The sequence below is a fragment of the Drosophila elegans genome, unplaced genomic scaffold (genome assembly GCF_018152505.1).
Source record: "Drosophila elegans isolate 14027-0461.03 unplaced genomic scaffold, ASM1815250v1 contig_684, whole genome shotgun sequence".
NCBI lineage: Eukaryota > Metazoa > Arthropoda > Insecta > Diptera > Drosophilidae > Drosophila > Drosophila elegans.
The window spans coordinates 1,155,694-1,169,026 of NW_024546041.1; the positions used below are offsets into that span (position 1 = coordinate 1,155,694).

The 13,333-nt window shown below is 37.6% G+C and overlaps 1 protein-coding gene across 4 annotated transcripts in view; it reads right to left on the minus strand.

Annotated features, from left to right (window-relative positions):
• Positions 1–13,333, minus strand: part of LOC108134646 (transcription-associated protein 1) — a 325,375-nt gene that overhangs the window by 145,132 nt on the left and 166,910 nt on the right. For 3 of the 4 annotated variants that reach the window (XM_041710011.1, XM_041710010.1, XM_041710012.1), the window contains exon 11: positions 4,839–4,989. In XM_041710011.1, the coding sequence (XP_041565945.1) occupies positions 4,839–4,989 (151 nt within the window). Of the gene's footprint in view, positions 1–4,838; positions 4,990–13,333 lie in introns of those variants that run through there. The other variant, XM_041710013.1, reaches the window with a different exon arrangement.

Here is a 13,333-nt window from a genome sequence, read left to right on the forward strand (position 1 = left end):
CCAGAGGCAAATTTGAAGCGACACTCTGCGACATTGTCCAACTCGGACTAAGGACAACGCTAGACTGGTGCAGGGAGGTTGGACTCAACTTAAATCCTGCTAAGACAGTCATCGTTCCTTTCACAAGGAAGTACAAACTACAGAGAATGAGACAAATCTCACTGCTAGGAACTCCTATAGAAACTAGCCGAGAGGTTAAATATCTAGGAATCACTTTAGATAGTAAACTGACTTTCGCTTCCCATGTCCAAAAGACATTGGAAAAGTGTTACAGAGCACTCTATACCTGTCGGAAAATTGCTGGGAAATCCTGGGGAACCAGGCCTCAGATAATACGATGGCTATACTTAATGATCGTGAGACCAATCCTCACTTACGGAGCACTTGCATGGGGCAAACGAGCTAAGCTCATCAGCATGCAAAACCAGCTAGGAAAACTACAAAGACTTGCCTGCGTATGCATGACAGGGGCAATGAGAACCTGTCCTACAGCTGCCTTAGAAGTTTTGATGGAGCTAACACCACTCCACTATGTGATTGATATCCAACGCAAAGCTACACTCCTGAGAATAAGCACTGAGGGCACAGGTAGTGGTTGCATTCTAAATAACAGGGATGCGACTAATTTGTTAGGTGAGGTGCCCCTAATACTCCACCCTAGGGATGAAATGACAGCCGAACTAATCTTCGAGCAGAACTTCACAGCACACCTAGGCAATAAGAAAGATTGGACCACACTGTCTGAAGTGCATCCGATGGCTAAACACACCATTGCATGGTACACAGATGGATCCCTGACACAACAAGGCACGGGCCTTGGAGTGGTAGGGCCTCGCATAAAATACCACGAATCCCTTGGCCAATACACCAGCATATTCCAGGCTGAGGTATGTGCCATTGGACGTTGTGCAGAGCTCAACATACAGCGTGGATACAAGAAAAGGACATATCGATCCTTTCGGACAGCCGAGCAGCAATTACTGCTTTACATAGCAACAAAATCACCTCGAAGCTAGTCCTAGAGGTGAAGAGTAAGCTAAATATACTGGGCAGTCGAAACAGGCTGGCCCTCAGATGGATTCCGGGACATAAGGACATATCCGGAAATGAACTTGCCGATAAAATGGCAAAACTAGGAGCCGAACAGCCCCTGGTAGGCCCAGAGCCCTACTGTGGCATAGGGAGGCACACTATAAAAGAATACCTTAGGAAAGCGGAAAGCGCCATGAGACAAGAACACTGGAGAAATACCCCAGGTCTTAGGCAAGCCAAAACTCAAATAAATAACTATAACAAGAAGAGGTTCAAGGAACTTATTCAACTGGGGAAAAACTCACTTAGGATCGTTACCGGATTACTAACCGGGCACTGTAGACTGAAAAGTCACCTAGGTAAGATGGGAATAACCAGCAGTGGAACTTGCAGATTCTGCGACAAAGAGGACGAAACCTCTAGACACATCATTGCAGACTGTCCGGCGTTAGCAAGCATAAGATGTAAAATCTTAGGAACCAGAACTCTTACACCTGAGCTCCTAGTAAGAATCAACCCACTAAAACTCCTCGACTTTATTCGAGGAAGTGGGTTGATATCTGAGCTGTAGGCTCTGAATGGGGGTACAATAGATCTTATAGGTCGCGGTACACTGGACACCCCGATATTAATAATAATAATATTGTTTAGTGTAGTGGATATAATTTATTTAAATCTGATCGTGATAGCCACGGAGGGGGGAGTTGCAATTCATTTTTTATAAAAGACTGAACACAAAGTTTAATTGTAGACAACAGGATAGCAGCGCTTTCGAGTACATATTCCTTTAAATTACAAGTGCTGAAACTGCATCAAAAATCTTAATTGGCTATCTGTACAGACCAAATAGAACTGTTCCCTACTCTGAGGAAATTGATCTGTTGGCAAATTTAAGTCTTCAATACCCTAATATAATCGAGCATCACCTCTCGGATATCGTGGCAGCACTAGGACTACAATTAGTTAACTCAAGACACGCGACGCATTGGACGTATTTTTTGTTAATGACAACTCCAAAATCCTTTTATATGACCAAATCTCAGATCCGATATTCTCAAAACATGACCTCATATTTCTAACCTACAGTCTTGACATTCAGTATTATAATGACCTTTCCATAGTTTGTAGGGACATTAAAAAACATAGATATTACTAATCTGTCAACTGCGTTTTATTCGTATGATTGGAAATCAATCTACTCCATGTCCATGGTCGACTTTCAGCTTGACAAATTCCAATCCAAAGTTTTCCAAATTTTTAATAGTTTTGTTCCCTTACGTCTAAAGTCTTTCCTACCCAACCAGCAATCCTGGTTTGACGATAGAATTAATAATATTATAAAGATGAAAAATGTGGCATACAAGAATTGGAAGAGATTCAGGAAGTTACGCACGAAAGTTCATACGTCAATAACTCACGCTAAAAAAAATACATTTAAAGTCGAAATTCGACGATGCTGTTAATATCATGCAAACTTGGCCACTTTTGAAAAATCTAGAAATAGGGAGGAAACCTATCACCCATCAACCACACATTGATGTTGACAGCCTCAATAATATCTTCGTTAATGCCCCAGTATCTGAATCAGTCTCTAACTTGTACCTGAACATGACTACTTTGGCCAACTGTGATAATAAGTTTAGCCTTATGTATGTGATGTCCTTGACGCAATTTTAAAAGTGAAATCTAACGCCACAGGCTTGGACGATATCAATCCAAAATTTGTTAAAATTCTACTGCCTCAGATATTACCACTAATAACACATATATTTATATCTGCAATAACATTTTCAACATTCCCTGAACTATTCCAACACCTAAGGAAATGAGTGAATATAGTCCTAAAGCTATTCCTGCATACCTCTCTAAAGCCTTTGAGGAAATATTGGCATCCCAGACAAAACATTTTATCCAGCAAAACAATTTAATGTACAATCTACCATCTAGTCTTCGCCCCTTCACAAGCTGCACAACAGCCATAATAAAGATTTCAGACGATATCAGGAAAAACTCGATAACAGCCTGGCTAAACTCTCAACACTTATCGAATCTAGCGAAGCATTCCATACTGTTAACCATGCGACACCGAGTTCCCGCCAGCAATAAAATCACTATTGGCGAAGGGTCCAAGTTCGCTCTCCTAATAGAGAAGAAGAAATTCCCTGTCTTAAAATTCATTGCGGACGAAGAGGCAATCCTCAAAACCATTATTGACAAAGAGAAACAAGAAGAGGCGCGAACCCAAGACCACAAAAGATCAAACAAAGAAAGTGCATTTGATCGTGCAATACTAGACACAGTGGGACAAACAAAGAGATTTCTTAAAGAAAATTACGACATTTTAATATTGACCTCAGACAAAGGTAACAAGACGGTAGCTATGAACAAAGATGACTACAACCAAAAAATGAAGGACATATTAAAGGATATGAACACATACAGGACATTAAGGAAAGACTCCACGTCTAGACTACAAACAAAATATAACGAAATAGTGGACAAACTATTAAACATGGAACTTATCTCAAGGATCGAAAGAATAAAGTTGACCACCACAGCTTTACCACCACGAATATATGGACTACCCAAATTCATAAAAAAGGAACCCCTCTACGACCAATCAGCTCTTCCATCGGATCACCGTCCTATGCACTATGCAAATACATAATTGACATATTAAACAAGAAAGGAAGCAAACTTCGGCAAGCCGAAGTTCATATACCCTTGCAGCTATTACAAAAATTTAATATTAAATTTTTTAAATATATTGAATAAATAAAATAACGGAAGGCACGCCGATAGCATGACACTCCAAAATGGGATGTGCGGAAATTAAACGTAACTAATACAAAGCAAGACCAACGATTAAGGATTTTCAACTGACGTCAACCAAATTAACTAAGTTAAATACAAACATTACATTTCTTCTAAAATGTAGGAAGAAAAAAATAATACACAAATTCATAAAAGACAGCACTAGGAGCAACAAATTATTTACAGACGATAAAGACATACATTTTGACATAAACAAATTACTGGACAAACATATAGTAATGGTTAAATATTTCAGAATTACGGTTTAAATTTCATCAAAATCGGACGACTATATCATAATATAGTAATATATAAATAAAAAATATATAAAATAACTATCTAATAATTGAGCTGCAAATCATCATAGCTGCAATGTTTTTAGACATATACGCAAGTAAATCATAATTTTATTGTTTTCAGAAGTATTTAATTCTTGTAATAGCTGCAAAGGTATATGAACTTCGGCTTGCCGAAGTTTGCTTTCTTTCTTGTTTTTCTTAATTTATTTTTCCGATTGATCCTATGGGAGCTATATGCTATAGTCGGCCGATCCGGCTCGTTCCGACTTATATACTACCTGCAATAGAAGGACAACTTTTGGGAAAGTTTCATGCAGATAGCTTTTAAGCTGATCGACCCTCCTAGTGATGCTGATCAAGAATATATATACTTTTTAGGGTCGGATATGTCTTGCAAACTTCTGATTGAAATTATAATACCTTCTGCTAGGGTAAAATGATTTAATTTATAGAACTAATTAGATAGCAACAGTTCTGCAACATTGTCTATAGCATGCACTTTTTTTGCGTTTTCCGGGTGATGTTGCAAAAACATTGAGCGGCTGTTCACATGATAACTCATTATGAAGTTGACGTACGCAGGAGGAAATACACAAAATTTGGACACATTTAACAATGTTAAAACTTATTAAAATTAGGATATTTTTACAGTGTTTAATAAAAATGAATTAACGTTACAAATATTTATGTTACCTTCGAGATAAACTTTCCCCTGGCGAAATTATTGTAGCTTGTGGATCATTAACCTGGCATGCTAAACGCACCAAAAAATTTAAAACCGTATCGCAGTAGGACTTATCTATGGAGCGCAAGACATCATCAACCTTTGTGTTTGATCCCACACCTGTGGAAATAAAAGTGTAAAATTTATTGAATATTTTTATAGCTTTTTATTCATGTGCTAATGTTAAAATATTCAAAGTATTTAATATTTCTTGTTTAATTTCGAAGTCACGGTACTTAATATGGAATCCCCAAAGAAGTTTTTTTTCCTAATGATAATTTTTTTGAAAAGAAAATGTTTGCTAACGTTTTATTTAAAGCAAGGCAAAACAAAGCAGTCAAAGATGTTTTCACATCTTATGGAGTAAATAATCTTCATTATTCAATTTATAAGATATTAATATATTTTCTATAAAAAAGCCGTTCCCTAAGTTTTTGCTTGTTTTATCAGTACGCTTTCCTTAGGCCGTCCACGGGTTAGGTCAAGTCATGCATTTGGTCTTACCACGGTCTTATTTATAATGGCACTTCTAAATCTTCTTCTTCTACCCAAACAATCAAATTAACTTCAAACAAAAAAAGCAGTAAATTCAGCAAAATAACCGAATATAATTCGATTCTTATGTTGTCGATCGTTCCAACGGCAGTTACATTATTTAATTTAATTTAAATTTTATTCAATATTTAGCCCTATGCTACAAGCTTATACTTATTGTTAAGGCACTGGTCATTATATTATGAAAAAATTAAATATAAACATTATTGACCTAAGCCTAACACCTATAAACTATCATATTTGAAAGAATTTTATAATACATTAATGTATATGTTTATTTTTACTTATAATATTTATTATTTGTAAATTTCTTTTACTTTATTTTTAAAAAGAGTTGCGCTCCTAATTGTTTTAAGTTCGTGTGGTAGACTGTTCCATAATCGGATTGCATTGACGTAGAACTGCCTCTCCGAGCAGAGATATCGACTGCGAGGGAATATATAGTTATTAGTTCGTTGAGATATTGCAGGAATGAGCTTGCTGCTTAGATACATTGTTATGTGGCTGGTCTTATAGAAGTAATTTATTGAATTATATCTAGTCCATGAGTTTAAATTAAGGTCAATAACTATATTAGTCATGCTTATAATTGGAAATATTATTTCCCGCGGATACGGCTTGAAATCTGTTGGACAAATAGGACCTAATCAACCTGACTGCAGTGCTTGAAAAATTGAAAAGATTTGTTAGCTTAATACTAAGAATATTGTGATTCACAGAATCGAAGGCCTTGCTATGATCAAGAAGAGTCAGGAGAGTAACGTAATTTTGGTCGATTTGCTGGCTAATGTCCTCTACAATGTCAGATATGGCAGGTAGTAATATTTTTAAAAACTTTAGGTTAATATTGTCTAAACCTTCAGCTCTGGACTTTACTTTAAGAACACAAGCATTCAGGTTCTTCAACATTTACAGTTTGATCAGTTTTAGTGTAGCTTTAACTAAGCTTTTCAATTCTCTCCATTTATGTTTCATGGAGGGACAGTTGTTAAATTTGTTTTTATAATCATCCCTTTTAGCTGAGCGTAAATCTAGGTTACCGTTTCTCTAGCCATCTAGAACTGTTTATGAAAATCGGCAGTACGGTATCGCTTCCATTTAGAGTAAGCGGTATCGCGCTGATAAATAAGGTTTTTAATAACATGATAAAACCAAGGGTTAATCCTTGGCCTTGTGACTTTAGTTTTTAATGGCACAAACTTCTTAAATAGGTACTTTTTGTTACTATTCAATACATTAAATTGACAATCAACATTGTTATTATGATAAATAGCAGACCAGTCACATACATCTAATTCTAGTTCCAGAGCTCGATAGTCAATATTTGTATTGTCCCTATATTTAAAAGAATGAGTTGTAGAGTCTTATTTAAGGTAAAATTTAGTAAATATAAGAAAGCCGGTGCTGAGACCTGGTCATAAAGTAAAATCTTGTTTGAGGAACAGGTCAAGAAGGTATCACAAGTATTGCTAATATGAGTGGGTATCGTTACGTTTACAGGAAAAAGTCTTATAGACTCAAATTCATCAAGTAGATTATTTTCCTTTAAGAGGTAGCTATTGAAGTAACCTTCTAGGATAATTTCAACATAAAAAGCTGATAAATCCGCAATGGAATAAAGGACGAATTCGTATGGTGTTGTACTGTTCGGTCGAAAGATACAGCCGATCAGTGATTTCGTACTACATATGCCAGATATTTCCATTAGTAAAAATTCTATTGGACTATCATTTGAATGTTTCGACTTTATTTTACATTTAAGTTGGCTATTAACATAGATCGCGACACCACCAGCATGACTAGCACGATCAGCACGATAAACATCATAGCCATCGCACATAATTTATTTATTTATTTATTTATTCGCCAATGGATAAATCCTTATCTGGCTATCAGCTAACTTAACTTAAAACTAAGTATTAATTAAAAAATATTCACTAAGTAATTGCCTAAGGACATCTTTCTTGGATCCCCAAACCAATCGAATACTTAGTGGCAAAGAGTTAAAAAGTCTTAAAGTTCTTAAGAGTGGCTCATTACGCGCATAGTTAGTCCGCGCAGCACTTTCAAAAAATGGGATGATGGTACGGAGACTCCTGGCAGGGATATTGAATTTAATTGAGCTTAATATTAATGAACTATCTATATTACCAATTATAACATCATTAATATAGAGCAAGCTCACTATTGAACGGCGATCTTCAAGATTGCAATAGGTAACATTGGCTAGAGTAAGCTGGCAAAGGTTCCGAAAAGTTTAACGGCTGAAGTGCAAATTTTATGTACTATTTCTGCAGCCTCTCAATTCTATTGATAAGAACAACACTTGACGGGTTCCAAATAAAGGAAGCACATTCCACTCTTGAACGCACAAATGCTGAGAACACTGTCAGTTGTGAGTATGGGTCCTTAAAAAGTATGGTGTTTCTTTTGACAAATCCGAACATTGCATATGCCTTCCGCAGAAAATGGTTCATATGGTTAATAAACAAAAATTTACTGTCGAAGAGGACCTCAAGATCCATAATCTCAGTAAGTGCAGAGAGTGAATGGTTATTGATAACATATGTAGAAAGAATATTTAAGATAAATTTACTATAGCGAACAACATAACATTTATTTAGGTTGAGAGGTAAATAGTTCTGAATACACCATAAACTGATTTTGTTCAAGTCCGATTGTAGCAATTAACTGTCATTCACTGGCATGTATATTTTAAGGTCATCCGCATAAAGAAGATACTTGGCAGATTAAATGTAGAAACAAATATCATTAATGAAAATAATGAAAAGCAAACGACCAAGAGAACTGCCTTGAGGAAGACCAGAGCTTGCTTCAAAGAGGTTAGAAACAAACCCGCTGACTTCAACATGATAGGATCGGTTTGCCAAATAAGAAGAGCTCCAAGAGAAAAGAGCCGTGAATACCAAGCTTAAAAAGTTTTGCTTGCAAGGCAGAGTGAGAAACCTTATCAAAAGCCTTGGCGAAATCAGTATAAACTGTGTCCACTTGGGAATGTAACTCAAAGGCTTGTATGCAATGTTACGCGAAAATAGCTAAATTCGAGGTAGTAGAACGACCAGGCATGAACCCGTGCTGATTAGGGTCAATATAAGTACGTATCAGGAAGGATAATTTTTTAACTACAATTCTCTCGAATAGCTTGGCAATATTGCTTATTTTGGCAATCGGCCTGTAATTAGAAACCTCAGACTTGCTTTCCTTTATGAATCGGTAAAATTTTGGCAATTTTCCATCTAGAAATATATTTACCCTGAAGTAGCGAAGACGAGAAGATCATCTTAAGGGGTTGAAGAAGACTATGATAAAATTTTTTAAGAAAAAATGAAGATACTCCATCAATGTCAGGCTTAATGGAGTCGTCAAATTGTGAATTGCTTCAGAAATGTCATCATCATTAATTTCAAGGGAACCAATATTACAAAGAATTTGCTGGTCATTCCATTCACAAGCAGGCTCAAAATTGGCCGAAAAAAAGGAAGCAAATAAGTTTGCAATAATTGTCCCAGAATTAGCGGTAGTATTGTTATATGACACAGTTGACGGTATGGAAGAGTAAGATTTCTTTGAATGAATAAAACGCCAGAACACATTTGGATTTGACTATATTATTGATTATATAGAAATTTATTAAGAAACTCAAATTCCCGCTTATATTGTCTATATCTATCACGATCCAATGGATTACCCCATCTAATGAACCCTTTGTAGAACTTATTTTAGATTTTTATATTTCTGGAGACCTTTTGTATACCAAGGAAGCCTATAGGAACCCCGTACCTTGGTTGAACAAGTGCTGTCAAGAATATTTTTTTAAGCGACAAGAAATTTATTGTAATTGGTCTCAATGCAAGCATTTGATAGCAAGGAAACCCAATCCATAGACGTGAGGCAATCACTTACGGCAACCAAGCTGGCATGATCAAAATTATACATAGGAATAAAGTTAACAACTAGTAAGAAATTATAAAATTCAGTATTACAGCATTAGGGCTTATGATAAACATCACAACTAGAAATACTAAATTCAGCAAGGCTTACCGAGGAATGAACAATAGAATTGATGAATATTAAATCTAGTAGCCTATGCAAATCATTAAAGATATAATTTATCTGGGTGAGGCCCATACTATAACAATCATCGATAACAATTATTTCATGTGGCTGGTGTACATTGCCAGGCACCATAGCAAGGGATTGCGGATCACATGACCATACAACAGATCCCAAATTAAAATCTCCTGTCACAACAAGACCAACAGAGTCATCTATGCTGGCATGTAGGCTGGCAATGTTATTCATATGCGCCTGATAAAGCGTAAACTCACTTCCAGAGGGAATATAAGAAGCAACTATTACAGTCTTCCCAGACAATCCAGATACATTAACAGCCAACTGGTCCAGAAGAGAGTCCTCGTTTGAAAGCACAGCTGCGCAGCTGGAGAAGGTACGGCGGACAGCCATGATGACGCCTCCACCTCTCTCGCACTTCATTCTGCTGAAGTCTCTATTCATGCGATAGACATGAAATAAATTAGTATCGAAGAAGTCATTGGAGTTGAAGTTGGGGTTGAGCCAGGTTTCAAACCAATATTATTATGTCATAACCACTGTTGGAAGTGCTCATGAAGACAGACTGAGTTTTAGTTCTCATTCCAGATATGTTTTGAAAATATATTTTAAGGCAATTAATTCCAATTCTTTTGACTGATGAATTCTCAAAAACTGTTGCCATAGTTTCATAACGGAAGTCATGAAATGGTATCGTAAAATCCACATGCGGCCTTTTCCTCGCAAGCCCAAAAAAGCCATTCAGAGCCGTACGTAATATTCCAGTCCGGATACGTATTGGTAGTGGAAGTTTATCATTACGAAGGTTATAGTTGCAATCCATTTGTCCAATCGTAGAAGACTAACTTGCAGATACTTCCAGAGTCGATGAGTGCCCTTGAGAGCGCAATGCAGAAAGCGCATCATCAAAGAGAGGCAACAGAAGAGAAACTTGTGGGGAGAGCAAGCGTCCGTTAAAATGTAAGATTTTAAAATCCCCCGTTGGCAACCATGAGGAAGTGAGCGGAACTCCAAAAACACCAGTAAACCATCCAAACGTCAGGCGAAGTGCCGATGCAGCGGGTGGTGAAGGGAGCGCAACGCGGAAGAGAGCGCCGTATAACAGCGGACTCTTTTCAAGTAAGGAGCTGCATAAAGAAAAGGGCAAAGTCATCCGATTTTGTTGTTGTTGCAAATATGGGTGCGAAGAGAGTGATAATTCAACGCAATCGCTCAGCCATCCACGAGTAAAGCGAAGCACCGAGGCAGCAGGAGATGGATAGAGCGCCAATATGAGGAGCGCGCTACTATCATATGCATTGGGTACATCAGAAAAAACAGCCGTCAAGAGCGACTGAGCGTATGAAGTTGCATGATGATGAGAGAGCGTAACTCCGAAGAGAGCGCCGTATTGTTGTTGATGCGAAAACAGCTGCGGCTGCGCGCCTTGATTCGGAACGATGTAGAGGGCGAGCGGCCTAAGCTCCAGCTTAAGCATTTTGTGTTGGTGATGAGGTTGAGAACTGCAGTTATAAATGATGCACGAAAGTGAACCAATAATGACGTCAGAGCCAGTGACGTCGATTACTGGGGGTTTTTTGATGGAAGCTTGGCAGGGGTAGATGTACGCAATGGTTCGCCAGCCAATGTGTCCACCGCGGTCGACTCCAAGTGCTCTCTCTCCCTGTGGATGAATCGGCTCACCTTAACTGATTGTGGCCAGAAATCACCGCTGAGGACAGTCTGATAATACTGCTCCGGGACTCCAAGCTTAAAGTTAATGAACTTCAGTGTGCTAAGATCTACCTCTTTTTTTTGTTAGTGAATAGCATGATATGGTGTCAGAATTTACTTTTAACTTGTCAGAAACAAGCTTGCACAGCGCCTCTGGCTTTGTGTTTACAGCGAATTTGCCAATATGCAAAAATCTTTTGCGAGCGCCGAACCAATAATATGCTTCCTGTTTGTTTTCTTGGAGACAACCGTTAACCCCTCATTGGGAGGTTTATGGTCTGACACAACGGGATTGGTATGATGGGAAGTAGATGAAGCCGGAGGTTTATTGGCAACTTTTTCCTTCTTCCGCTTGTTGGTGTTAACATTAGCCGGGGCATCCACAGATTCAGGAAAAGCTATTTGAAACTTTGTATTTAAGTGCAAGTATAGGCTTTTAAGTTCACGAAGTTCTTCAATGATTTCGTCTGTTTTTGAGTGCGAATCATTGCTCACTACACAGCTATCACATTGCCATAACAGATTTGGCATAATAGTTAGCAATTTTATTGCCTCTTCAGGCAAATTAACACTAGAAGTGTGGAAAGTGCGATGACAAAGCGATGAACATCGAACCACCTCAAAACCACGAAGTTGCGCATGCGTAACGGCATAATTGCACTCAGAGCACGTAAGTGGGGTCATAACGAAATGAAAAACGCGTCTGAACGAAAGCTGATCAGAGATTGACGAGTTGCCGAGTCGCACATATCAGAAAAAGGTTATTAATATTAAATAATAATAAAGATATCTTAACTAGAGATTCGAAGAGTGTAAATTCAAAGTCATTAAGAGCGAAAGCTATCATCTGCAGATGAGGTGGTTTCTCTCCCCACCGAAGCGTGAGTACTAGCAGCATTTGAATAGGTGGTAAGAGAATCGGCGTGCATCAAAGAAAGCTCTTCTATCCTCTCGACGTGTAAAAAAGGCCGAGAGCAGAAGACGCTTCTTCATTTGTATTGCCTCCTTAAATATTTTGTAATTTTCTTTAGAGAGGTGCTCATTTATGTATACTACAGCATGATCCGAGACCCAAAAGCTGCAAGCTTAGTTGACTTTTTCTCTAGAGCCGGTACCACCCCATTTTTTTTAAACAGTGATATCTTCTCACGGACGTTTTCAAATTTGATAATATTCACCAGGTGAGTGTGACGTGAGTGTTTTGTGTTTCAAGGGCGCGAAAAATGTCTTCTACACGTGGCGGCGGATATTAAAGCACAGCTTGTGGTACAGAGCTCGTAAATTTTCCCCGTCCACGTATGGCACACCGCATACGCACATTGCAAGAGCTGATTGCAATGTTTTGGGCAGACAGCTTCGCTCCTAGTCCACACATTTTTTCACCCAATGCATGCAAGTCAGCTATTTCCTGGATCAGCTGGTCGACCCGCTCACCCTATTTATCCCGATCAAAGCGTTGGTTGGTGATCCTTAAGGAGCTCCGACACGCATTATTAAAGGTGCGCTTAGTCGGTTGCGCCGTAGTAACAGAAGATATTGTTTATTTATTTTATTTTGTTTTGTTTTGTTTTGTTTTGTAACGTGTTTATATTTTTGTTATCAAACGCGTTTATACGTTTATTTTTTAACGTGTTTATATGTTTGTTTTGTAACGCGTTTATACTTTTGTTTTGCAGTGTAGATTTAGTTTACAGTTATATAAGTGTGGATTTTAAGAGTGCACTTGGAAACTAAACTGTGTTAGTGTGTGGTTACCGGTGCACTGTACGGGTTCGATAAAACAAACAAAAACAAAACACACAACGGCTGTGAAAATAACTTTAAACGTTATTTTGTTAAATATATTGTTTAAAATTGGGGACTTCGCTGTTTTATAGATATTTGCAGTGTTTATGCAAAGTTTTGACCATTTTATTTTATCCGAATAAAATATTGATCACATGGACAACTTTAACGATAGAACAATTAAATATACGTCTGCTCACAGTGAATTCACACCTTAATTCAAGGCGATTGATTTTTCTTAAATTAAAAAATAAATTTCTTAACAATAATTCAATATGTACATGGGTTAATGTTGAAACCTTTCTATCTATGACCGCAG